At 29.3% G+C, this 27,096-nt stretch overlaps 1 protein-coding gene across 2 annotated transcripts; it reads right to left on the minus strand.

Moving 5' to 3' along the window:
- Positions 1-1,581: 1,581 nt before the first annotated feature.
- LOC117926487 (transcription factor bHLH160) lies at positions 1,582-20,211 on the minus strand. Of its 2 annotated transcripts, none has more exons than XM_034845586.1 (3): positions 19,710-20,211; positions 19,183-19,521; positions 1,582-1,690 (listed from the first exon to the last, which is right to left on the minus strand). In XM_034845586.1, exons 1-3 carry the CDS (start codon positions 20,208-20,210, stop codon positions 1,619-1,621), a joined length of 912 nt encoding a protein of 303 aa, XP_034701477.1. In that variant the 5' UTR covers position 20,211; the 3' UTR covers positions 1,582-1,618. The 2 variants fall into 2 exon arrangements, with proteins under 2 accessions (XP_034701477.1, XP_034701478.1); XM_034845587.1 differs by lacking the exon at positions 1,582-1,690 and adding an exon at positions 15,761-15,988.
- Between the last annotated feature and the right edge of the window lie 6,885 nt (positions 20,212-27,096).

Here is a 27,096-nt window from a genome sequence, read left to right on the forward strand (position 1 = left end):
TTTTAATTTTCTTTAGCTTCTCTAAAAAATTTTATTAACTAAATAAATTTTAAATCAAAGATACAAAAAAATTATTAATTTATATAAATAATTTGAAACTAAAAAACTAATTTAATTAGTATTAAAAGGTCATGAAATTTACATAGGAAAGTCATAAAATTTTAATGATTTGATTGGGTTTTTTTTTTTTAATTTAAATTAATATAATAATATTTTTGTAAATTTTTTCACTAGACAAATAAATTTTAAATTGAGGAAGACTTAATGCTTTGGAGTCATTAAATAATATGGTAAATTTTAAAAATAATTTAAAATTTATATAGTGATCCTATTAATATCGGTAAATGATTTATTATTTATTTTTATTATATAATTATATTTTTATAAACTTTTTTAATAAAGAAATGAACTTCAAAGTGATTTGAATTTATTAATGAGTTTAATAATTTTTAAAAATAATTTAGATTTTAGAAAATTGATCCAATTAATTATAAATTAAATAAAAATATTAATTATATACTAAATATGTACATTTAAAGAAAAAATTACTTTTTTACATATTAAAAAAGTTAAATTTTATTTATTTTAAATAAAATATTATCAATAATTATTATTATTCATTTTTGACAATGAAAATCAGTTTTTCTTGTACCAAGATGTTAATACCATATTTTTACACATATATTAATATATTTGAGAGATGTAAAATTACCCGATCAAATACGACAAAAATGGTAAAAAATAATTGACAATAGTTTCATATAAGTATATAACCAATCACTTAGGGTTAGCTGAAGCTAGGGTTGGGCAAATAAATGACAACAAGGGGGGCAAAAGTGGAAAAAGAAAAAGAGCATTATAAAAGCTAGCGAGGGTTAGGGTTTGTGAAGATTGTATGGGGGGAGAATGAAAAGAGGCCACTGGTGCTGTGCTAAGGCTCTGATCCAATCATCAGATGGGCTGTTTCTCTTCTCCAAACAGACACTTTACAGAAGTTTAATGCTTGCAATCCTCCTTTATCTTCCATGGTTTTGCAAGTTTGGCTCTTCTGTTACATTTCTTTTCCTCCCACATCTCTCTTCTCTTTCTTTTTCCAGCCTTTTCATGGTAGTATGAATTACAGGGCTTTTATTTTTATTTTATTTTTATTTTTTCTCCTCTTTATTTTAACATTCAAATGTTTCTCAACCCTAATTTTTGCTTCCATTAGGTTATGATGGGAGAAAATTGATAGAATTTTAAAATATATATATATATATATATATAATAGGATTATTTGACAAAAAAAAAAAAAAAAAGATTCAATCCAAATAAGGCCTAAAACGAAAGGTTTATGATTTACCTTTCATTAATTAAGTTTAAGATGGAGGGGCTTTTATGAAAGTTTATATGAATTTGTCTGGAAATTTTAAATATTATAATTGCATTTTGTGCATGAAATTTTGTACATAATTGCATCAAAGGGCTCCTAAATGATAACAAATAAGGTGCTAGGGTTTGTTGAATTTGCAAACCCAAACTTTCTTTTTGCAATATACAAATACTCATCCACTCATTCTTTTATGGAAAGTAAAAGAGCCTATTTGTTTTCTTGATCACCAAGTGAATGAATTATGAATCAACAAAGCCAAGAAATTACCTTGTGTTTTAAATGTGCCTTGTAGTCATCTCCATCTGAACTTCCATTCATCTGTCCAAATTTGAACAAGTCACAATAGTAGATATCTTCAAAGAGAAATAAGTTAGATAATAATATAATGATGTAAAAATATTCTTTAACTTTATAAGAAATTATATTATACCTTAAAAAAGTAATTGATTAAATGTCAATTTGATGGTGATTTTAGAAGGTATTTTTAACATTTTTAATATTTAAAAATTTTAATCATTTAAATATTAAAAATGTTAGAATCGTTTTTTATAATCATTATCAAATGCACATTAAATAGTGTGTTTGATAGTGATTTTAAAAAACGTTTCTAATCTTTCTAATACTTGAATATTAAAATTTTTCAAGTGTTAAATATGTTGGAAGCGTTTTCAAAAATCACCGCCAAATGGGTTCTAAGAGTGAGCTGGATAGTGTTTTTACGAGAATCAACTATCAAGTGTTTCTTTTAAAAACATATAAGTGATTTTTTAGATTTTTAAAAGCATTTCCTAAATCTTGTCAAACACATTTTTTTTTTCAAGAATACTTTTCGGGCAAAAAGCGTTTCCTAAAATCATTGCTAAATGGACTTTAAAGGTTTTTAACTATAATCCTAAGCATTCAACCCTACAAGAATTATTGTCTTTGAAATTGAAGTGAGCAAGTATTATTTGGTTTGGGATGATTAATTGATTTGAGAATCGAATCAAGTTGGTTGGTTTTGATTAAATTAGAATATATTAAAATTGATTTGATTATTAAACTAAATTGACTCAACATTGATTTGGTTTGGTTGGATTCGATTTTGCACTCATTTACTTAATTTAAGAAAAAATGATAATAAAAGATAAACCATATTATCATACTAAAACCCTAAAACCCTATTTAAAATAGTGTATAACTTGTGTTTCATAGAAGGAAATATAAAAATAGAAGTAATTACTAATAAAAAGTGAGACTGAGTTTATTGATTAGCAGGTTCTAACTATAATCCCAAGCATCTAACACTATAAGGATCCTTATCTCGATAATTAGGGGTGAACAAGTATTCTTTGGTTTAAAATGGTTAACCAATTTAAGAATTGAATCAAGTTGGTCGATTTTGATTAAATTAGAATATATTAAATTTGAATTTGATTATTAAACTAAATTGACTCAACATTGATTTGGTTTGGTTATTCGACTCTATAAGGATCATTATCTTGATAATTAGGAGTGAACAAGTATGGTTTGGTTTGGGATGGTTAACCAAATAAAGAATTGAATCAAGTTGGCAAATTTTGATTAAATTAGAATATATTAAAATTAATTTCATTATTAAACTAAATTGACTCAACATTGATTTGATTTGACTTATTTAGTTAAAGGAAAAATTGGATTCATATACTTAATCTATGAATAAATGACAATAAAAAAAAAACTATTTTCATACAAAAATTCTATTCAGAATACTGTTTAATTTTTATATTTACTAGTAGGAAAAATAGAAGTAGAAGTAATTATAACTAAAATAAGAAAAATAACATTTTTATTAAAATAAAGAAATAATGTTCTTAAAATTTTTAATTAAATAAAAATTTGCTTCATGCATGCATGATGTTTGTGGAAAAGTGCATATCTTCTTCCCTTTTTAAAATGCCGATAAATCATGATTGGAAAGTGTAAGGTCTCGTGTTGAGAATTTTATGCAATCACTCTTAAAGTTGTATTTGAACTCAAATGTTGTTTTTTAGTGTTTGAGAAGCTCTTCCAAACTGGTTCTAAAAGGACTAAGTACATGTTGTATAAAACAACCCAAAATAATATAATTGAACCCAAAGATTGTGTAATCATAAAAATGTTCTAAATAGATATTTATAACCCAACATTATGTTATTAGATAATGGTCATAATGTAATCAAACTTAATCTCATAGACAATCTTCTTTTGAGTTTCATGTGTAGTAGGCCAACAATGTATAGATGACTTATTTAGATTTTCGTCTTAACACATAATTTTCTAAAAACTTAGGATGTTGGGTAGTAGAGCAACAATATCAAGTTTATAATTTGAGCTTTATTTTTAATACCCTTTCTTGTAGACAATCTTATTTTAGGCTTGCACATGACTTTAATAAATGGGGAAAATGAGCAAGTTGGTTTATTTGATGCCATATTGGGCAAGGAACCCTAACACTCCATTCCCTATCCTAGGCTTAGGTTAGGTACATAAATATTCCCTAAGGCTTCTAGATCCTAGCAATGGAAGAAAAAAAAAAATACAATTTTTATCATAAGGAATTAGAATAACAATGCTTTAGAAAATTTTACCTATGATTTGTACCTTCACAAATTAATCCCCATCGATGAAGAGTGGTTTTAAAGTAGTCAGAAGCCTTACAAACCCCCAAGATCTTTCACTAGATGACTCTAACTTGATTTTAATACTTTAAAAGGTGAGTTTTTGCAAATGAGGAATTTATGACTCTTTCTTTCTTTTAAGGTGGAAGATGACTCATTTAAAAGATGATTGGAACCCTAATTTCTAAAAGGGTATTTATAGGGTTCCCTAATTAGGCTTAAATGATTTAAGCCCATTAAAGGCTTAAGTCACCTAATCTAGCATAAAATGAGTCTTAATTGATTAATTAACTTCATAACGTTATCTAATCAATCAATTAATCCAAACTAAAGACCTTGTTCACTAATCCTTGTGCAACTTCATGTAATTACCAAAATACCCTTATGCACAAAATTGAACTTTGAGCCAATCCATCCCTCACAAACCTTGTTATTAAGGTATATGAGCTTGAGTGGAAACAATTGGGACCTATAAGAGCATTGACTCTTTCATAATCTAATTGTAAAGTTGATTCAACATCCCATTATAGAGAATCAATTGTACTCTAATACCCTATGTAAATAACAATGATATGAAGCTTAGGTTTGTGCCCTACTATCCTTTGCATGCAAAATTCTCATGAACTGGTGTCCATAATCTAATAAGGTAGTACTATCACCTATCAAAATTACCTCTCTAATCCTTGAGTTATAGATCTCACTTATTATGTGATCAATTGATATGCACTAGCTTCTAAGAGCATATGTCAAATTTCTACTAAAGAAAATGATATGGTCATAGTCTTATAGATCACATGTCATTTGGATCCCCCAAAAGGACATACTATCTAAAACCTATGAAATATCATGATGCTTTTATTGAGAATACCTGTTGCCACTAGTCTCCATCAATAGTGACCCAATCCATAGAGATATGTGATCATCTTAGGGTCTCACCCATAGGTTAAAGCCTCTTGTTGATTTTGGTACATGCTTAATATCTTCTCAAGGTTGAAAGCCCATATAATATAGTAGATCAGTGAATCATGACAATTGATAGCCTTACATCACGATTCACCATATTTCCTAACTAATGTGTAACCATACACACTAGTACACTCACCATGAGGAACCCATCATGATGGTTAAGACAAGTCATTCCTCTAATTAGAAGGTAGTGCACTACAATCTCTACTGGATTGCTTAAATTTATGAACTGACTATGGACAACTTATCATTTGGCAAGAAACCCATGACTTGTATCATTTGTATAATTTCTAATGCACCCAAGTCATGTACAATGAAGTCTAATTTTGTTACATCATGTTTTGCTTTTAGGGGCTCAAACCCATCATTACTTCCCATAGAACCTAGCTTTGATACTATATTAAGCTACCAATGTGTTAACATCTTAGATCTAAGCAATGGAAGTAATACTAATTTTTACAAAAAATTGAACTTTAGGGTTAAAGCACTAACCTTTATGTTTGGATCTTCCCAAACCTTAAATTCAAGTATTGAAGAATCAAAACGATGTTGTCGAAGTCGTGTAAACTCATGATCTTTTGCCTGATGACTTAACCTCATTTCTTAGCACACAAATGACATGAAGTTTGAGAGGATGGATGTTAGGATTTTTTTTTTTTTTTTTTTTTTTTTTTTTTTTTGTGGATAGTGGAAGACAAAAAGTGATGGAAACCCTAACCCCTAAGGGGTATTTATATGGTTCCTAACTAGGCTTAAGTCACTTAATGTAACATAATTTTAGTTCTAATTGATTAATTAACCCAACATGGCCTACTAATTAATCAATTAGCCTAATCTAAAGACCATGTTCACTTACCCCTATGTAACATTGCATAATTACCAAAACACCCTTATGCACAAAAGTGAACCTAAAGCCAATCCGACCCCCATAACCCATGCCAACAAGGTATATGAACTCAAAGCGAAGACCATTGGGACTAATGAAGCATTGACTTCTTTAAAATCTAATTTTGAAGTAGATTTAACATCCTATTACAACGAATTAGCTGAACTCTTGTATCCTATGTAAATAACAACGAGACACTATGTGCTCGGGTCCATAACCTACTATCTATTGCATTTAGTCTCCTTATGAACTAGTGTTCATGGTTTAACAAGGTAAAAACTATTAGTCTTTCAAGACTACCTCTACTATCTTTGAGTTATAGATCCTCATATTGTGTGTTCAACTGACATGTCTTAGCTCTCAAAGAGCCTATGTCAAGTTCCACTTAAGGAACAATTATAGCCATAGTTTCTATGAACACAACTCTTTAGAATCACTTAAGGAGACACTCTATATTTCCTATGAGATATCATGGTGCCTTTATTGAAAATATGTATTATTATTGACTTCCATCAATAGTGACCTAATCCATAGGGAATATATGGTCAACTTATGATCTCACCCCTAAGTCAAAGCCATTGCTAATTTTAGTACAAACTCAATATTCTCTCAAGGTTGAAAGACAACACAATGAAGTAGTTTGGTAAGGTCATGACTATTTGATAACTAGCCTTAAATCATGAATCATCGTAGGTCTTGTACAATGTGTAATCATGCACATTAGTACACTCACCGTGGGAAACTCATCTCGATAGCCAAGACTAGCCATCCCTCCAATTAGAAGATGATGCACTACAACTTCTATTGGGCTGCCTAGACCCCCAAACTGATTGTGAACTAGTCATCTATTTGCAAGGAACCTATGAATTGGATCTTCCATGCAACTCCTAATGCACCTAAATCTCGTACAATGCAAAAGATGCTAGGTGAGAATGGTCATAAAGTATAATATATGGAATAAGGATAGATAAAAGTGAAACTGAAATATCATTTAATAAATAATGAATTTCAAATTTATTACATTATGTCATGCTTTTAAGGGTTTTATCCTAACACAATGAACTAAAATCCTACGTTATTAGATAATGAGTAAAAATGTATAACAAACTTAATTTGGACTTTAATTGTAACACCTATCTCACAAGGAACTTGTTTTGAGCTTACATAGGTAATATGCAAACAATGTATACAAATATTATTTAGATATAAATCTTTACACTAATCTTTTATAAAGGCTTAAAGCTGAAGTTGTCAGGTAGTGAACCAATATTATATGTGAAGCTTATTTGAGCTTTAGTTCTTACACCCCTTCTCATAGACAATCTTCTTTTAGGTTTTTATATAACCTTAATGAATAGCGAAAATATCCAATTGAGATTATTTTATATTATATTAGGCAATTTTAGATATTACCTCTCGTAAAACTTAACTTTGATATCATAAAAACTACCTATTGACTTAAACATATATTGTTAAATAGTGGTCATTATTGCATATCAAACTTAATTAGGCTTTAACTTTAACACCTATCTTATGAGCAAATTTCTTCTAAACTTATATAGATGATGAGTCAATAATGTTAAAAGAACTTTATTTGGATTTTGGTCTTAACACCTAACTTTTCTAAAAGCTTAACCTATTAGGTAGTGAACTAAAAATATATATCAAGTTTATTTGAGACCTAGTTTTAAAGCCCTTCCTGCACGCAATCCTTTTTAAGGTTTGCATGTGACCTCAACAATTGAAAAAAATATGCAAGTGAGCTTATTTGATACCATAATGACACCTTGAACACTATCTCCCACAAAACTTAGCATTAATATCGTATTCCAATTGACTTAAAGATTATGTTGTTAGATGGTAGTCTACAATGGATCAAACTTAATTTAAGTTTTAAATTCAATATGTATCTCATGGGAAAATTTATTTTAAGCATAACTAGGTGGTAGGCAAACAATGCATATAAACTTTTGTTTGGATTTTAGTATTAAAAACAAACTTTTTTCAAAGCTCAAACTCTTAAGTAATAAAACAATAATATATATTAGGTTTATTTAAGCTTTAGTTTTAACACTCTTTCACCTTCTAGTATTTTTTAGGTTTGCACATAATTCTAATAAATAGGGAAAACAAGCAAAGTGAGCTTATTTGGTAGCATATTCGGAAACCTTAGATATAACATCTCACAAAACTTAGATTTGATATCATAATAAGTTTATGTTTGTATATGATACTTATTTGAGTGTTAGTTTTAAAGTCTCTCTCATATGTAATCTTTTACAAGGTTTGCACGCAACCTTAACAAATGAAAAAAAATACTCAAGTGAGCTTATTTGATACCATATTGACACTATCTCCTATAAAACTTAGCATTGATACATTATTCCAATTGACCTAAAGCTTATGTTGTTAGATAATGGTTAAACATATATATCAAACTTAATTTGGGCTTTAATCTTAACACCTATCTCATGAGCAATCTTCTTTAAAGCTTGCATAAGTAAATGCCAATAATTTATATAAACTTCATTTAGATTTTAATGTTAATAAAGTTTCTTGCTTAATCCTTTAAGCAATTGTCTGATAATATATATTAAAATTATTTAAGTTTTCATTCTATCATCACCTCTCATTGAGAATTTTCTTTAACTTGCACGAAACCTTAATAAATGGGGAAAATAAGCAAGTGAGCGCTTATTTAATATTGTATCAAGCAAACTTAGATATTACAATTTATAAAACTTGATACTTTATTATAAACTACCAATTGAGTAAAAAGTTTATGTTTTTAAATAATGATTAGCAATGTAAATCAAACTTAATGTGGATTTTAACCCTAAGACCCATTTCATGGACAATATTCTTTTGAGTTTGCATAGATTGTAAGCTAAAAATATATATAAACTCTATTTGGATTTTAACACCAATCTTTTCTAAAACTTAACCTATTAGGTAGTGGTCCTAATAATATAAACCAAGTTTATTTGAGCTTCAGTTCTAACATCCCTTTTAATGGTAATGTTGCTTTAGACTTGCACGCTACTTCAATAAATGTGAAAAATAAATAAGTTGGTTTATTTAATACCATGTTAAGCTATTAATGACCTAAAAGTTTATATAGTTAGATAACGACCAATAATGTTTATCAAACTTTATTTATGTTTTAACTTTTACACTCTTCTCACAAGTAACATTTTCTAAATGTTATTTGGATATCAATAGGTAAGGGTTGAATAATTTATATAAATGTTATTTCGAAATCAATATTAGCACCCATTTTTTAAAACTCTTAAACTATTTGGTAATAGACCAATAGTATATAGGGGGAATCATGTAAAGGTACATTATTTGGAAAATATGGATGAATTGAGAACCTAAAAAAATGGGTTTCATGGAAAGTACATTTTGGGGAAAATAATTCCCAAATTATGCACTAGAATAGTAACTTTGTGCATGCTTCTAAGACTATCCTTCAACCATATTTCATTATGTCACATCTTATGATGTCACCACCCTCCTTTCCTATTTTTTTTTTCCTTCCAAAAGCCAACCATTCCCCATTCCACCTTTCTTTACACTATTTGACTTGAAAAACCGTTTTTTTTTCTTTTCATTTTGATGTAAAGGTGGTAGAACCAAAGCTCAAATAAGATATATATATCATGTAAAGGTACACTATTTCATAAATATGGATGAATTGAGAACCTATAAAAGTGAGTTTTCTAGAAAATACATTTTGGGGAAAATAATCCCTAAATCATACACTATAATAGTAACTTGTGCATGCTTCCACAACTACCCTTCAACCAACTGAAGGTGGACTACCACCTATATAAGGCAAGCTAATAGACATACTTGATTGAAGCCCACGTATGTAGTTGTCATATAACCCATCACCACTTCAGCCTCTACATCAAACATACAACTGAAGATAGTAAAATTAATTTTTGCCTAAAAGTAACAATGTTAACAACTAAAAGTACTAGTATAGGTAAAAGGATGTACTCGCCTCTTTCTTACTCATCATTATAGGTAAAAGTACTAAAGATAATAACATTGTTTTTACTTAAAAGTAACAATGTTAATAATTAAAAGTATCACAATTGATAGTAGGATTTACTAGCCTATTTCGTTTTTTTTATTGTCATTACTATGACTTTGGTAGCCATTATTAAATAATATGCTAAAAAAATGCACCTAATATACTTTTATAAAACATTATTTATTAAAAACAAAAACAAATTTAAAGGTTTAAAATTTTAATTAAACAAAAATGTACTTTTTTTTTTTTTTTACATATTTAATAAAAAAACATTATTTTTTTCTTTTTAAATATCAATGTATTATGATAGGAATTGTGAATTTATATTAAAAAATTTAATGCAATCACTTTTAAAATTTTAATTTTACCTATTTTCAAATATTGCTTTTAAAATTAAATACTTTTAAAGAATGATCATAACTATTTTTTTGTAGAATAAAATTAAATGAAATTAATAATTTTTTAAATTATTTTCTGTTTTTATTTTGAAGAAAACAAAAAATTTACAACACATGTGGTGTTTTTTATATTTAATTTTAAAAATTTAGGTTTAATATCCTATAAAAAATTTAAAATATATATATAAAAACTAAGATCCATAATATGAAAATTATAAATATTATAAATATAAAATATTATGAATATGAAACAAAATAAAATATTATATATATATATATATATATATATATATATATATATATATATATATATATATATATATATATTTGAAATCAATATTACTTAAAATATTAGTATTTATTTATTTATGTATTAGATTATTAATTATTATAGGTAAATATATTTTTATATTAAAAACTAATTTATTTTAATGCATTAATTACACATGATGTTAAAATAAAATTTAATAGAGAATGTGAAATGAATAATAAATAATATTATATATTTGAAATCAATATTACTTAAAATTTTAGTATTTATTTATTTATGTATTAGATTATTAATTATTATATGTGAATATTATCATAATTAATTTATTTTAATGCATTAATTATATATGATGTTAAAAAAAATTTAATAAAGAAAATGAAAAAATAATGAATAAATGAATTGTACTTTTAAAAATTAAATTTGCATTTTTTAATTAAGTAGATTTAAAAAATAGAGAATTATTTTAAAAAGGTAAAAAAAAAAAAAAAAAAAAAAACGGCAGTTTTTCAACAAAAAAAGTGTAAAGAGAAGTGAAATAGGGAAGATTTGGCTTTTAAAGGAAAAAAAAAAGAAATAAATTAAGGTGGTGAAGTCATAAGATGTGATATGATGAAATATGATAGGAGGGTAGTGTTGAAAGCATGTACAAAGTTATTATTCTAATACATGATTGAGAATTATTTTTCTCAAAATGTACTTTCCATGAAATCCACTTTTTTTAGGTTCTTAATTCATCCATATTTTCCAAATAGTGCACTTTTACATGATTTCCCCAAATATATATTTATCTTATTTGACCTTTGGTTCAAACATCTCTACTTATGAACAATTTTCTTTTACATTTATACATGACTTCAAAAAGTAGGAAAATAAACAAACGGTATACTTGATATCATATTTGGACACTTCAGATATTTTCTTTTATAGAATATAACTTTAATACTAGATTAAGTTACCAATTAACTTAAAAGTCTATGTTGTTAGATAATTAACAATCAACAATGTATAACAAACTTAATTTGACCTTTAACCTTAACATCCATCTCATGGCAAATCTTTTTTTTTTTTTTTTTTTTTTAAATTACATAGATAACAGACGAAAAATATTTGCAAATTTTATCTGAATTTTAATTTAACATTAAACTTTATTAATAGATTAAGGTTTTAGGTAGTGAAATAAGAATATATATTAAACTCACTTGCGCTTTGGTCATTATAATGCCCCCTTTCTCATGAGGAATTTTCTTTTAAGTTAGAGAAAACAAGCAAATAATCTTATTTGAAATAATATATCTCTAACACCTTATAATGCCTTGTATTATTTAAAATAAAAATAAAACCAACATCAATCTTGGTACTTAAACATGTTTAATTAAAGGTTAAAAACTAGTTTAAAATTAATCACATTTAATTATAAGTTAAACCTTGCTCAAGGTTAATTAAACTTCATTAAAAGTTTAAGTTAACTATAGGAATATGAAGGATTGAATTGGGATTTGGGAAACCTTAAAAGTCAAAATAGCTAACCTCAAAGTTAAATAATAAAAGAATAGATGGATGATAGTCTTAGTCTTGCCACCTCATATTTTCTCTACCACCATGTAAGGAGTTGCTTGGTTTCATTTGCCACCCTTAATCTCTAGAAAAAAAATGATGGGTTTAGAGAAGCTAGAGAGAGAAAATGAAGAAAAGAAGGTTGAGGATTTGGTTCTATTTGAGTTCCAAACAACTCCTTGCAACAAATAAATAATAAACTTTGTTTGAAAACTAATTCCAAACAAGTTTTTGAAATCATCTATTACTTCAAAATCAAAGTTAATTAGATAGTTATTTTAAGGATTTCAACTAAGTTATCTTTTAATGGAATAGTCAACATCTTTGCTTCTTTAATTCTATTTGGTTATTAAAATTTAAAGAATGTTTTATACAGTTATAAGTGGGTTAATATATTATGAAATTAATTAGGTTTATTTTTACAATTGCTTGGTTACATTTGTGATATTCTAAATGATTAAAGCATGGTCATATGAGGAAAAATCCCCCTATTTTCTCTCACCTTGATTTCAAAAAACTTATATAAGATTTCTAGGAGATGATATTAACAAATTTATCAGCTAACTCTTTTATTTTAGGGATAAATATAAAAGATAAATCCTAACTAATATAAGAAATTCAAAACTGAACTAGAGATATTGGATAGCAAATTATCCTTCTCTATTTATTTAAACTAGCTTACGAACACAAAAACCTAGCTCAGGACTCTGAAATCATGTAATCCTCCATACAATTCAGAATCACAATCTGAATCTCATCCAAATTTGCACACTTTCCCTCAAGCTAGTGCATGGATGTCAATCATTCCCAACTTGTTGATCAAAGCTTCAAAACTAACCCTTGGAAGGACCTTTGTCAAGATATCTTTAGTTTGAAGACAAGAAGGTGTATAAATCATCTTAATGGCTCTTTCTTCGATTTTTTTTCTTTAATGAAACTACAATCAATTTCCACATGTTTGGTTTTGTCACAATGAACTGGATTCTTTGCAATATTTATCACTCCTAATTATCACTAAACATTTTCATTGGAATTTCAATTTGAACTTTTAACTCATCAAGCAACCTTTTTAGCCACATTCCCTCACTTATATTATTAGCCATAACCTTGAACTCTGCCTCAACACTAATTTTAGCAATGACTAATTGTTTCTTACTACGTCAAGTAACTAAATTTCCCTAAACATAAGTACAATAATCTAAAGTAGATCACCGATTAGTTATGGAACCTACCCAATCAACATTTTGAAAAATTTCAATACCATGGTTTGTTACTTTCCAAAATTAGAATCCTTTGCCTAGGGTCATTTTTAGATGCCTAAGAATATGATATACTACTTTAAGATGTGCTTCAATTAGGTTGTTCATGAACTGACTCACAACGTTTATTGAGAAACCAATTTTTAGTATGGTGTGAGATAAATATAAAAGTTTTCCAACAGGTCTTTGATATCTTCCCTTATCAACTAAAGAACTTTCTTTTGCCATGCCTACTTTTGCATGAAGAGTCCATGGGAGTGTCAACTAGTTTACTTCCTAGCATCCCAATCTCTTTAAGTAATTATAGAGTATACTTGTGTTGAGAAATATTGATACATTTCCTTGATCTAGCCAATTCCATTCAAAGAAAACATTTAAGTGCTCCAAGGTCCTTGATCTCAAATTTATTAGTGAGAATCTCCTTTATCTTGATTACTCCTCCTCATAATTCTCAATTAGAATAATGTTATTTATATACATAATGAGAATAGAAACTTTCCTATCATGGGAGTGCTTGTTGAACATAGTGTGACTTGACTGTCTTGAAAAGTATCCATGCTTCCTAACTACTCTTATAAATCTTTCAAACCAAACAATTGGTGACTATTTGAGATCATATAGAGACTTCTGCAACCCATAGACTTTGTTGGCATTGCTTCTTGTTTCAAATCCTAGCAAAACCTCCATATAACCTCATCCTTTAAATCCTCATCATTAAGGAAAACATTTTTGACATCTAATTTGTGAAGAAAGAAATCTAAATTGGTTGCCAAGGATAGCAGTGCAAGTATTGTATTTAGTTTTGCCCTTGAAGCAAAAGTCTCCCAATAATTGATTTCATAGGCATGAGTAAATCCTTTAGCCACTATTCTTACTTTGTAGTGATCTACACTTCTATCAACCTTGTATTTGACATTCAAAATCCACTTGCATCCTACATGTTGTATTCCTTTGGGTAACTTTGGGAGTTCCCATGTTTCATTCTTTTTGAGGGCACAAATTTCATCTCCAATGGATGCTCTCCATTCAGGTGTTTCTAGAACATCTTGGATATTTTTTGGAATTTTTATATCAAAAAGATTAGTGGTAAGAGCACGATATATTTGGAGATATTTTTTCATAAAATATGACATTGGAAACTGAGTGTCGAGTACATCCTAACACCTTTTCTCAATATAATGGGAATATCAAGATTATAACTAGGATTTTTGATCATGTATGGAGTGACTTGGAATGAAATTAGGATTGTCTTGGCTCGGATGAGACTTATGGTTCTACTCTAAAAGTATAGAAGACACTCTTTTTCCTATGGAGTTTCCCATTTCCTTGAATAAACATGTAACTCTTTGTGATTCACAAGTTGTGTGGGAAAATGAAATTAGAATCTGTATTTAGAGTGGGTATGGTAGGATGAGAATCAGACTCCACATCCTGAGTGAGTATGTGTTGGATTTTTTTTTTTTTTTTTTTTTTTTTATGGAGGAAAAGGTGGTGTGTTTGGTGGGGCGGCATTTTCGAGAGGCCAAAATTAATATTCTTGAGTGGTGGTTGAATCATCCCCCTTAAATATGGCTTTTAGGGCAGAATAGAGTGTTTTCAAAGAATGCGTATCCATGGAGTCGAAGAATTTTCGAGTAGTGGGAGAGTAGCATTTGTAACCTTTTTGGTTTGAGGAATAGCCAAGAAAGATGCACTTGATGGCTTTTGGCTTAAGTTTATTGTGGTATTGTTGGTGAATATGAACAAAGGTAGAACATCAAAAAAAAATTAAGGATAAGGAAAAGATGATTCGAGTTTGAGGATAGGTTTGTGTGAGGATTTGTAAGGGGTTTGAAAATTAAGAACTCTAGATGGTATTCTATTCATGAGATAGGCAACATTAATAAGAACTGCTTTTCCCTAGAAATGTTTGGGAACATGTGTAGTTGACATAAGAGATTTGACAACTTTAATAAGATGCCAATTTTTCCATTTTGTAATCTTCTTTTGTTGAGGTGCGTCCACATAGGAACTCTGATGGATTATACCATTATTTGATAGATGATCTCTTAAAATTGATTGAAAATATCCTCTAGTATTATCAGTTCTGAGGACTTGGATTTTTGTTTAGAATTGGGTTGGGATCATGGAATGGAGTTTTTTTTTTTTTAATATTGTACTAGTTTTTTATTTTTCTTTCATGAGAAATATCCATGTGGTTCTAGTGTGATCATCAACAAATGATAAAAATCATTGAACTCATGAAACATTATTTACTCCAAACGGCCCTAAATATCATTGTGAATTACTAAGAAAGGATGTGATGATTTGTATTGTTGAGATGGATAAGTATTCGGAACATGCTTTGAAAATTGATAAATCTAACATTGGAAAATTGAAGGATTTTTATTATGAAATAGTAAGGGTAAAATTTTGCTAGGTACAAGAAATTAAGACAACCTAATTTATAGTGTCATAACATGATTCCACTATCATTGTTGGAATTAGGACTTGAAAAATACCTATTGGATTAATTAACACAACTTGTAGATAGAGTTTGTTCATCAAGAGATTCATCAACTTTGAAAAAATAGAGCCGCACACACTCCTTAGCATTGCCAATCATCTTTTCGGAGCCCAAGTCTTGAAATTCATATTACATGGGAAAAAAATTAGTGACATATTTATGGCCCTTTGTAAGTTTGCTAATGGATAGCGAGTTTTAAGAAAGATCAAAGACCAACAGAATAGATTTCATGGTTAGATTCTTAAAGATAACTATAAAAACTATACCCACTACCATGGATAAGGATCCATCAACAATTTGAAATTTATAATTCTCAAAACATGGATTATAAGAATGAAATAAGGCAGTATTACTAGTCATGTGATTGGAAGCACTTGAATCAATTATTCAAGTGCTAGATTTCTCTCTTTGGACATTGAGAGCACTAAAGAATTTATCTTTCTATGTTATTGTTTTAGTTCCAAGCACGGGTGGCATAGAACATGGCATAGAGCAACGGTGCTACGATTTCCCACTGTAACTTTCTTCTTTCTCTCTTCTCTCTAAACCTCAAAAAATACCTCTAGGATGGATGACAGGGGCTTTAATACAAGAATTCTTCCCCGTACTTCATTAAGATTTTTGTTGAGTCCAACTAATTAAGAATTTGAAAATTCTTTCTTGTTCAACAATCTTCTTGTTTTGATACCATCATTGGAATAGTATCATACCAATTTTTCAAACATGTCTAGTTGTTGCCAATGGCAGGTGAGACTATTGTAATATTGAGTGATCGTGAGCTCTCCTTATTGCAAGTCATGAAGAATGCTCTGTCTCAAAGAGTTCAACAAAGTTTGTAAGAGTATGTTTCTTCAGTAGCATCCCATGTCTCTTTTGCAGTGGTCTAGAACATGCATGAAGTTCTATCCAATCTCATTCTCCATTATGTTGATTAGTAATGCATTACAATGTTATTATCGGATCTCCATGTTTTGAACTTTAGATGTCCGGTTGTTATGACCATAATGAGGTAATCATCCTTATCCTTCCCACTCATAAACATCATGATCAATTGTGATCATTGAAAAAGGTTTTTCCCATTTAATTTATGACCTGTGATGGGTTGAACAGGGCTCTCAAATTGTTGTAGTGTCTATAGAAACAACCACTTCTTAGGTAGATGTGGCATCGAGGGTGGAGCTCTAGTCTCTGGCCTTCCCGTATTTGGTCATCAGATAGTTTTAAGGTTTCAAAATCTGCTTTGATAAAAATAAGGAAAAATCCCTCTGATTTCTCTCAGCTTGAGTCCAAAAAACTTACATTAGATTTATAGGAGATGATAACAACAAATCCCTTTATTTTATGCATCATTGTTTTCTAACCATGGGCTATTAATTTGGATATGGTATGAAGCACTATGACGTCAGTTTTGAAGTGGCAGTTCATGGAGAAAACGGTGTGGTATTTAACCCTAATAGATAATATCTAGAGGATGGATATATTAGTTATTAGTGAGCAATTGCAAACATCATATCTGGTTATATACATTTATTATGTGGATTAGTTCCTTAGGTGAGAATTCCTAAGGCCATTGAGAAAGACATTCCGATGTGGGTATACGAGGTCAGTCCTTCTCATAGGTTTTAGTTTCTAAAGACATGAGTTTAGTCTTGCCCTTAGGTTATAGTCTCAAAAGATATGTGGTTGGTCCTACCCTTGAACACAAGTCCCCAATGACACATGACATGACTTGTCCTTAGGTGGTAGTTCCAAAATTGTCATTCTTTTGATAGCCTATTGATAGATGATATTTTTCATTGAAGGAATTCTCAAGTTATCACATGTGAGAGAGTGGATGAGACAAAGTAGATTGTGTCACCTACAATTTTTATTCATGTTTGAGATTATCAAGTGTGTGCTCATAATTACAAAAAGAAAAAAAATAAAAAATAAAATGCATGTTGCTATATGTTTGCCACAGTTTGATTTACTTTCTTGGAGATATACATGGAATGGGCATATTCTTATTGCGTTGTAAACTTACTCTATTCTATACTCTCTTAGATACAAGTCAGATAACCCTTGTTGGGAGTGATGCTTAAGCCTTACATGCAATATTGACTAGATGTTTTGTTCATGTTGAGATTCTTTTTTAGGCTTTTACTTTTGTTTCATAAGGTGATTGAATTATTTAGGAGAAATGATGCAATTTATGTTTTGTATACTTGTTATATGGTTTACCCTTAGCGGACCATAGGGTTACCAAGTACAAAGTAATATTGTACAAGTTTTGGTTATGTTAAACGAAATATATTTTGTTAATTATTTGTTTAAAAGTCTTTATTTTAGGAAATGTATTTCTTTATATTGCCCTCCACATTCTTATTTTAAACAAAAATGTACATGAAACTTATGATCAACTTCTCCATCTTAGGTTTAGGAGCACCAACTGAGTATGGTATAATAGGATTAATTAGTGAGTCCTAGATCCGTGGCGTGACACTTTACCTCAAGGGTAATAAATAGTAAAGGTCAATAACAAGATTCAAACACATGATCTCAAAATAAATTTAATCGCTTCTGTCTCACAAACAACTTTCTTTTGCTTTTACACATGAGGGTTATAGATAGGGAAAATAAACAAGTCATGAGGTTCAAACATCATCTCCTAGAAAATTTAGCATTAATATATACCCAACTAGTTAAGCTACCAAATCACTTAAAATCTTAAGCTATTAGGGAATAAGGCTAACAATGTATATATACTAATTAAACTTATTTGAGTTCTACACCTAATACATGCCCATATTGTCCCCATTATCATCTCCATCTTTTTAAGATTTTCAAGTTTTATAGCACTGAGGTTTGAACATGCTATCTCATATAAAATTTAGCTTTAATGCTCCCAACTACTAAAAAGCTACTGATATATTCACCTAGCTAAAAGCTTAAGCTATTAGGGAATAAGGCTACCGATGTATATATACTAATTACACTTACTCAAGATTAAGACCTAATGCACACCCATATTTTCCCATTTATCATCTCCATCCTTTCAAAATTTTCAAGTTTTAAAGCAATGCCTATGTGATCATCACCTTGTTACTTAAAGATCATACTCTTCATTCTCCTCTGCAAAAGGAGAAGTTATTCTTGTCTTATCCTTGATGACCTTCTTGTTTACTATAATTTGCATGATCACTTGTACTGCTCTCATAGTAGGAATTAACCATAGACTAAACAAGGAAACAAGATTCATGCAGTTCAGGAAAACTTGCCCTAGACCTACACAAAGGAGAAAACTTCACATAGAATTATGTAAAATACATACCTGAATATGCAGGTGGTAGCAGATTCGTTCATCACAAACATAAAGACTTGAAGCACTCATGATCCCCATGCCTTCACCCTCTACATTCTGCATCAGATTTGAGAGCACATTGCCTGGTTCTCGTTGCATGCATATTTGCACGATCACTTCATCTTTTCTAACTTCAGTCACTGAAACCGTGGGAACTTGGAGGTCTGAAGGCTGATTCTGGTGAGTTTGCTCGTTTGCGAGGGAGGATAGCATGTTATCCTTCTTGAGAGTGAGATTCTCTATCTCATTCTCCAGCTCAGGGATGTACTCAAGAACTCTATCAATTATTCGCGGTGAACTCCATCTCTTCTGCAAGATTGGTGGCAGAAAAAACCAAAAACTATAAAAATACAAACCTTATAGGGTTTGTTTGGAAGAAAGTAAAAAGGAATTTAAACTGATGTGAAGTTTCTTCGAACATGCTTTGAGAAAATTAAGAAAAAAAAGGATGAACCAAATAGCTAGAATCAATGCAAATGCTGTGAAGAATGATCAACCTTTGATCTTCGAGCATCTGGTAGCAACGAACGAAGAGCCAAGTAAGATGCATTGAGCTGCATCCTTCGTACTCTCTCCTTGGCATTATGGTTTTCTTTCCTAATCACACTTGACCCTTGTTGATCTGCAATGTGTTTCAGCAGTGTCTTCTTAGCTTGTGAGTGTTTGATTCTGCGGTTTCTTTCACTAGTCTTCAAATTGGTTTTGCCTCCAACCTGTCCTTTCTCCTTGCTGGACTGCACCATGGTTGAATTTTCTTGGTCGAACGCTACAGGATTAATGGGGTTGTCTCCAACCAATCCTTTCTCTTGGCTGGAGTACTGCACCATGGCCGAATTTTCTTGCTCGAACATTATAGGATCCATCCGGTCTAAAGAGTTATGATCATCAACAGGTACCGATATGTCAATTTCTTGCAAAAGTGACCATAAATCAGCATAATGGAGGGATGGGCAACTGTTATCTTCATAATGGGGATTGTTAAAAGGAGGAGATGACATATGTATAGAAATTAGAATGACTTGCTGTTCTTCAAGTTCTTGCAATGTCGATATTCCGAGGAAGGTAGTCCCCTGATTAAGCAAATCATATAAAGTCATGGTTCAGCTATGAAAAATCTATGATTGTTAAAGTCATGTATAGCGCCACCCCAGAAATTAAAGCCTTGATTTTAGACTACAACAGTGTATATATATATGTGTGTGTGTGTGTGTATGTTAGCAATATTGCTGTGGATAATCAACAGGGTTCCTATTTTCTTGCTCTTATTTCACTCCTGATCAAGAGAATAGATGCCACAAAACCCTAGATCCATCATGGTGTGCTGATGTACCTAAAGATGATCATGGCCTGAAATGAATTTGATATCACCCTATTCACAAATCTCAAATCAATATGATAAATTTTTGGATCGACAGTAACTTTGACAACATATGTATATATACAATGAAGCCAAATCTTTCAACATTTTTGTCTGATTTAATCTGCAAGATCCTCTAAATTAACGACTAGAATCATCAAACTAAATATTTCAACCAAATTAACTTAGATCAAACCTTCTTCCTTACCGATGAATGGAATCATGACAGTTGAATGAAATTTACAAGGACAAAGATGAAAACAAAAGGACAATGAAGAATAAGAAAAGCTTAAATACACAACAAGATGCACCACCTTGCCTTTCTATATTGATGCTTATCTTTAAACTCCAGCTAGAATCATACATTAAGAAAGGCAAACCAAGAAAAAATGACTTTAATTAAACAAGAACAGGAAAGGATAAGAGATAGAGAAAGGTTAAAAGAAAAAAAAAAAAAAAAGGAACCTTGTGCACATCGTTTTCTAATGAAGATAATGCTACAAACTGGAACTGCACAAAGTCAAGGGTTTTGGTGATGAGTAGGAGAGAGAGAGAGTGTGAAAGGGTTCAAGGATTTTGATGGCGAGAGGTCAAAGAAAACAAATTCAGGGGCCCTCTGCATATCACTTTCAAATATGCTACATGGTGGAGCAGCACAAAGTCAAGGCTTTGATGGATTTGATGGATAGGAGAGAGAGAGAGAGAGAGAGAGAGTGAAAGCATTTAAGGCTTTTGATGGATGGGAGAGACATTAATTAATTAATCAGTGGCTCTCCTGAATACTCTCTCCATGACATAAACAAAGAATACAATTTGTAGATAATATCAATGCATATGATCAGTTCTTCTGAAGCCTTTCTATTTTATATTAATTATTCCCCATTTGCAGTACAACATACTAATATGCAGTACATATAGTAATTTATGCAGAAGCAGTACAAGTTCTCTCTACTTCCCTCAAATCCTTGATTCACAAAACAATTCTAGTACTGGAGATGTTTGGATGCAAGTTCTAAGTTCGGCCACCTCGATCTTAGCCAAGCCCAGTGAAGCTACTAAATAATTAACAGTACCCGCAATGATGGAACCAGCTATGCTCAATCCTCTAAGAAATTAGTATGTGATCACTTTATACAGCCAGGCACAACAACCGTAAGTATGATTCTATAGATATGTGCAGACAGAATACACGTAGAAGTTGGTTCTCAAGGCTAATGTACATGCAAATAGGTTCAATCAAGAGGGCTTGTCTTAGAAACAGATTGTATAGGTATATCAGTGAGGCAGGAAAAAAATAATGAATTAGCCATGTAGAAAGAGAATCGAATTAAATCTTTGTATTGACACCATCTTTTTTCTGGTTTGGATGTAATTTGATTGATACAAATCTTCAAAACCAGTTGCTGGCTAGATGGGTTATGTGTGGAGGTAAAGAAAGAACTCATAATTGGAGGACAATATAACTCTGGTTAGTACACAACATCCCCTCAAGTTATAGATTTAAAAAGAATGATTTATTCACAAATTTTTATGATTTTGAATTCCTCGTTTGGGAACCTATAGAATTTTTACTGTGAAGGAACTACAAAAAAGACGTGCATATTAACATGTTTGGAATATTCTTATAGAAAAATGATGAAATTTGGATAAGATTCATTTGAGCACAATTTTACCCACATTTTTGTAACATAAAGGGTGTCTAACAATAAATGAAGTGTTGTTAATTTCCTTTCTTTTTTCTTTTTAAAATAAAAATTAATTATTATAGTATGTGACTCGTATTGAGAGAAAGACATATATAAAGAAAAATGGGTAAATATTGGAGTGAAGCGAAGCGGAACGACGACATTTATCATTTAAGCTTATATTTTTATTATTAATGGGGAACGATGGGTTGGGGGTGCCCCTGTAGTATGATTTAGGAATATTTTTGAAATTTCATTACTTGATGGTTAGTATAAATACTATTTTATATAATCCTAATTTGACAAATAGTGAAAGTCTTCTTCCCTATTCCCATGGGCGTAAACAATCTATCGAACCACGTTAAATCTGTGTGTTTTTTTTTTTTTTTAATTTTTCACCAAAAATTGTTACACGGAAATCAACATTAATAGTCATATTTATATAAATTATATTAACTTTTATATAAAAAGTATCAAAATAATTATCTTATATTTTATGTTGCTGCTTGCTTGCAATTTGGCTTCAAACCATGTGAATCAACTAAACTTCATTACTAAATATATCCAAGTGATGGTATTGCCATCTAAGTTCTCCATATCAAGACCAATATATTATACTTTGTCTGCAGTACAACATACGTACTATACACACACCAAAGAAGTACAAGTTCTCTCTGGTTCCCACCCTTATACAGCGTGGAAACTAATTTTAGTGGGGCTGTTTCCATTTGAAGTTGCAAGTTTGGAACACATCCATCTTGGCCAAGCTTAGCACAAGTGCTAAATAGTGAAATGTTGAGATATCAACATTTCTGGAGGTAAAGGTTAGTTTTGGAAAAGGTTTTTATAAAAACATCAGCCAGCTAATCTATAAAACATAGGGAGGCGTAATTTTTGGAGGTCTTACTTTTTCAGAAAGTTATAATCAATATTTATATGGGATGAAAATGTGGAAAAATTTCACTAATGGTGGAATATCAGATATCGGGAGAGGTTGAAACCAATGATGAAAATATCGATAATCACGGATATATCGGTACTTCGATTTTACGGATATATCGGCGGATATTGGAAAAAAATATTGGTAGACTTAAAATTATTAAAAACTCATAGAAATGTAAGGAAAACCTCATAATAATATAATTAGAAGTATAATGGATATTTTAAAGTTGTTTTATTGAAAATTTTGATATATATATATATGATATAATTTGCGATATTAGATATAATTATATCATGTTGATCTATAAAAAATATTAATTTTGTAATTGTTCTTATTATAAAGTCACATAAAATACTTTATTTCATTAAATATCAATAATTTGTACACATTAAATTCATTAAATAAACATATTTCATATTCAAAATATACTAGTTCATGTTAATTAAATTAATTAAATAATTTAGCTAAGTTAACTAGTTTAATTTAATTCTAAATGTGAAAATAAATCACAAATAATAATCTAAAATAAACATATCAATTTATAATTAAATAATCAAATTAACCTAAGTTAATTCAATAAAAATATAAAAATTAATTACAATTGAATGTAAAAATAGCATTAAATCATCCATATTGCAAACATACTAATTAATTGAAAATACATGAGCTAATTACAATTGCAAACAAAATTAATTACAATTTAAATTAAATATACCTTAAAATGATTAAATAATTGAGCAACCTTAATAAAAATTGGAGTAATGAGAGAGCAAATGAAGAATGAAAGAAAAAATGGATGAAATAGATGAAATTTGGGCTATTTATAGAAGAAATTTGGGTCAAAATAGCCGTTGGAACATTAATCTACCATTGAAAATCAATTTTGGTCGTTGGATCAAAATCTGGGAGCAATCTGGCCGTTGGATTGCCATATTACCATTGGAATCACATCTAGGCCATCGGATTAACACGGATGTGATTTGGGCCGTCAGATCACATTGCATGAAGGAGGGAAAATATCACAAAAAAATTAGCGATATATCACCGATATATCTTTGATATATCGCCGATATATCACCGATATTTTGTCATCAGAGGCGATTTTTTCAAAATATCTCCGATATATCTCCTAGAACCGATATATCGCCGATATTTTGGCGATATTTACGGAAATATCTCCCCTCCGATTTTTCTTCACGAAATATCGTGTCGACCCCTCCCGATACACGATATATCGGTGATATATCGCCGATATATCCCGACATTTTCCTCCTTGGTTGAAACAAAATTGGTCATTGACCGCATAAAAAATCAATAAAAAAATAAAATAAAATAAAATGGTCTAAATGTCAATGAAATATTGATTTTGGATAGATAAATTGTTGAGTTTTTTGACGTTGGGGCAACACGCATGCATAAGGTGAAAAAATCGTTAATTAATCGCTGATTTTTCAAAAATCACCCACCTTATTTAAATATTTATATATATCGGTGTTTATCGATATTTTTATCTTTATTTATATGTTTCATGTGTTAATCGAAAACATGATTATATATAATGTGAATGGTGACTTAATTGTCCTAATATACGGTAGAAGGAGATAAAACAATAAAATTACAAATTTTTGAAGCCAAGTTAAGGTGTGACTCTATTCTATTATTTTCTTTTAACTAACTTTGTTTAGAATTTTTGCAATTTTAAGTCAATTGTATTTATTTAAATTATCCCATTTCTTTTAAGGAAGAAGAAATCAAACTCAATTTGCTAGTATTACTTGGTGGAGAGATCAGTCAATTTTTTGAAACTCACAACATTCTAATATATATATATATTTGGATAATTTATTTTCTATTAATTATTTATCTTTTTTGTATTTGAAAATCTACACCAGTTGATGAAAATCTTTATCTCTATTTATTTAAATTAGTAATTTGATTAATTTTAATATTTTTTTAAGGTTTTTTAAAAAACGCGTGGATCATCTCAAGTGGAAATATCCTGCATAATCTTCAAGTTGTTGATAATTATTATACACCCAAAATTCATAGTCCACCACTCTATTAATGCCTATACTCAGATAAAATTGCAACAATGAATTCATAATAAATAAAAACAATTGAGGAAAGAAATGAGAAATAAAGAAAGATAAGTATAGAGTAGTGATGCATTTTAAGTCAAGATTAAAATCTTATATAATTTTATTTTTTAACTTTATTTTTTAATTTTATTTACTTTATTTTATTTTTATTTTTCTTTAAAAAGAGCTAGCATAAAGAAATAATTAAAATATTTTAAGTTATGAAATTTCACATTTAGTTATATTCAATTTCATATTTTATTTAAGCTTTTATAAAAATTTAACAAGACAGTTAGATATTGAAAAATGTCAAATTTTATATATATAAAAGGAAAAAGAAAAAAAGATTAATTAGTGGGAATTGTGTTTTATTTTTATATTTTTGGTTTTAAATTTTTTTATCTTAATGTTAATTTTAATATTTTAATATTTAATATCTTTAAACTTTTTTTTAAATATAACAATAAAATTATAAATAGAAAAATAAGAGAATTAGATATAAAAAATATAAAAAAATTAAAAGTATGTTTAGTAGTGATTCTAAAAAACATTTCTAACATTTGAATGATAAAATTTTTCAAGTGTTAAAAATGTTAAAAACGCTTACTAAAATTACTATCAAACAGATTCTAATTTGTTATGAGAATTGATGTTTTATTTTTACATTTTTAGTTTTTAAGTTTTTTGGCTTTAATTGTATTTTTAATATTCTTATTTTTGTTTTAGCTAAAAAATGTTTTTATTAAGTTTAAGGGAAATAGATAAGAAGATAAGATATTTGGATAAGGAATATTAGATTGGTATCATGGTAATGATAAAATTATTATTAATTTACTTGAGGATCAAGGAGTATTTTTTTCACTTAAGTTCAAAGTGGAATTTTTTTTTTTAAAAAAAATGGTCATCCTTATATTTTATCATTTATTTTTTTCCCTTGATCTATTTATTTATCATCATTTTAGCTTTAAATAAATGATAAAGCTCATTATATATATATATATATATATATATATATATATATATATATATATATATATCTTTAAATCATATGTTAATCTATCTCAGAGGAGTATAAAATGTATATATAAATAAAACTCTTCCTTATGAAGCTGTTTCAAATTTCTTGAGCATCTCTATGTCATTTATTTTCAATTTAAATAACACCAAAACAAAGTGATTGAGTAGTCAATCTTAAAAACTAATAAGAAAACAAAACGCACCAAAACAAGCTACTTATAGTCAATCTTAAGAACAAAGCAACTAAAAGTGATACCATGCTTAAAATGAACATGCAACATCAACAAATACTCGCACTAACCTAGGTGTAACCTTAATACCTCAACCTTGTCCAACAACTCTTCCCCACTAACCTAGCTATGCTCCACCCTTTGACAATTGTTGAAAGGTGCATGATATTACTAACAAAGCTTAAGCAAGAAAGGAGAAGGGTGAAAAAAATAATCGCATCCACACAAATGCATATCATGACATAAATTAAACACATAAAAAAGAAAAAGAAAAAGAAAAAGAAAAAGAAGCATACTCCCTATCTTCCTAATTATATACAATTGGAATTAGCTCACTTGGGCTAATGATTGGCCTCCATTTCATGGCTTTTCAAAGGGGAATTCCTTCCCATCCTTTACTCCTTCTACTAAGGGCTTGACTCTTTGGCCATTAACCTTGAACACATTACCATTCTTGGAATTTAGAAACCCAACAACTCCATGAGGGAAAATTTGATTTTCAATGAAAGGGCCAACCAATTTTAATTGAAGCTTCCTAGGAAAGAAGTGCAATTTTGAATCATAAAGGAAAAAC

This window comes from Vitis riparia, chromosome 12 (assembly GCF_004353265.1).
Source record: "Vitis riparia cultivar Riparia Gloire de Montpellier isolate 1030 chromosome 12, EGFV_Vit.rip_1.0, whole genome shotgun sequence".
In the NCBI taxonomy this organism is placed as follows: domain Eukaryota; kingdom Viridiplantae; phylum Streptophyta; class Magnoliopsida; order Vitales; family Vitaceae; genus Vitis; species Vitis riparia.

Coding starts and splice junctions, on each gene's coding strand:
- LOC117926487 (XM_034845586.1), bottom strand. CDS start 20,210: ATGTCATCTCCTCCTTTTAACAATCCCCATTATGAAGATAACAGTTGC. Junction 19,522..19,709: donor CAGATGCTCGAAGATCAAAG/GTTGATCATTCT, acceptor CCAATCTTGCAG/AAGAGATGGAGTTCACCGCG. Junction 1,691..19,182: donor GCTACCACCTGCATATTCAG/GTATGTATTTTA, acceptor AAATTTGGACAG/ATGAATGGAAGTTCAGATGG.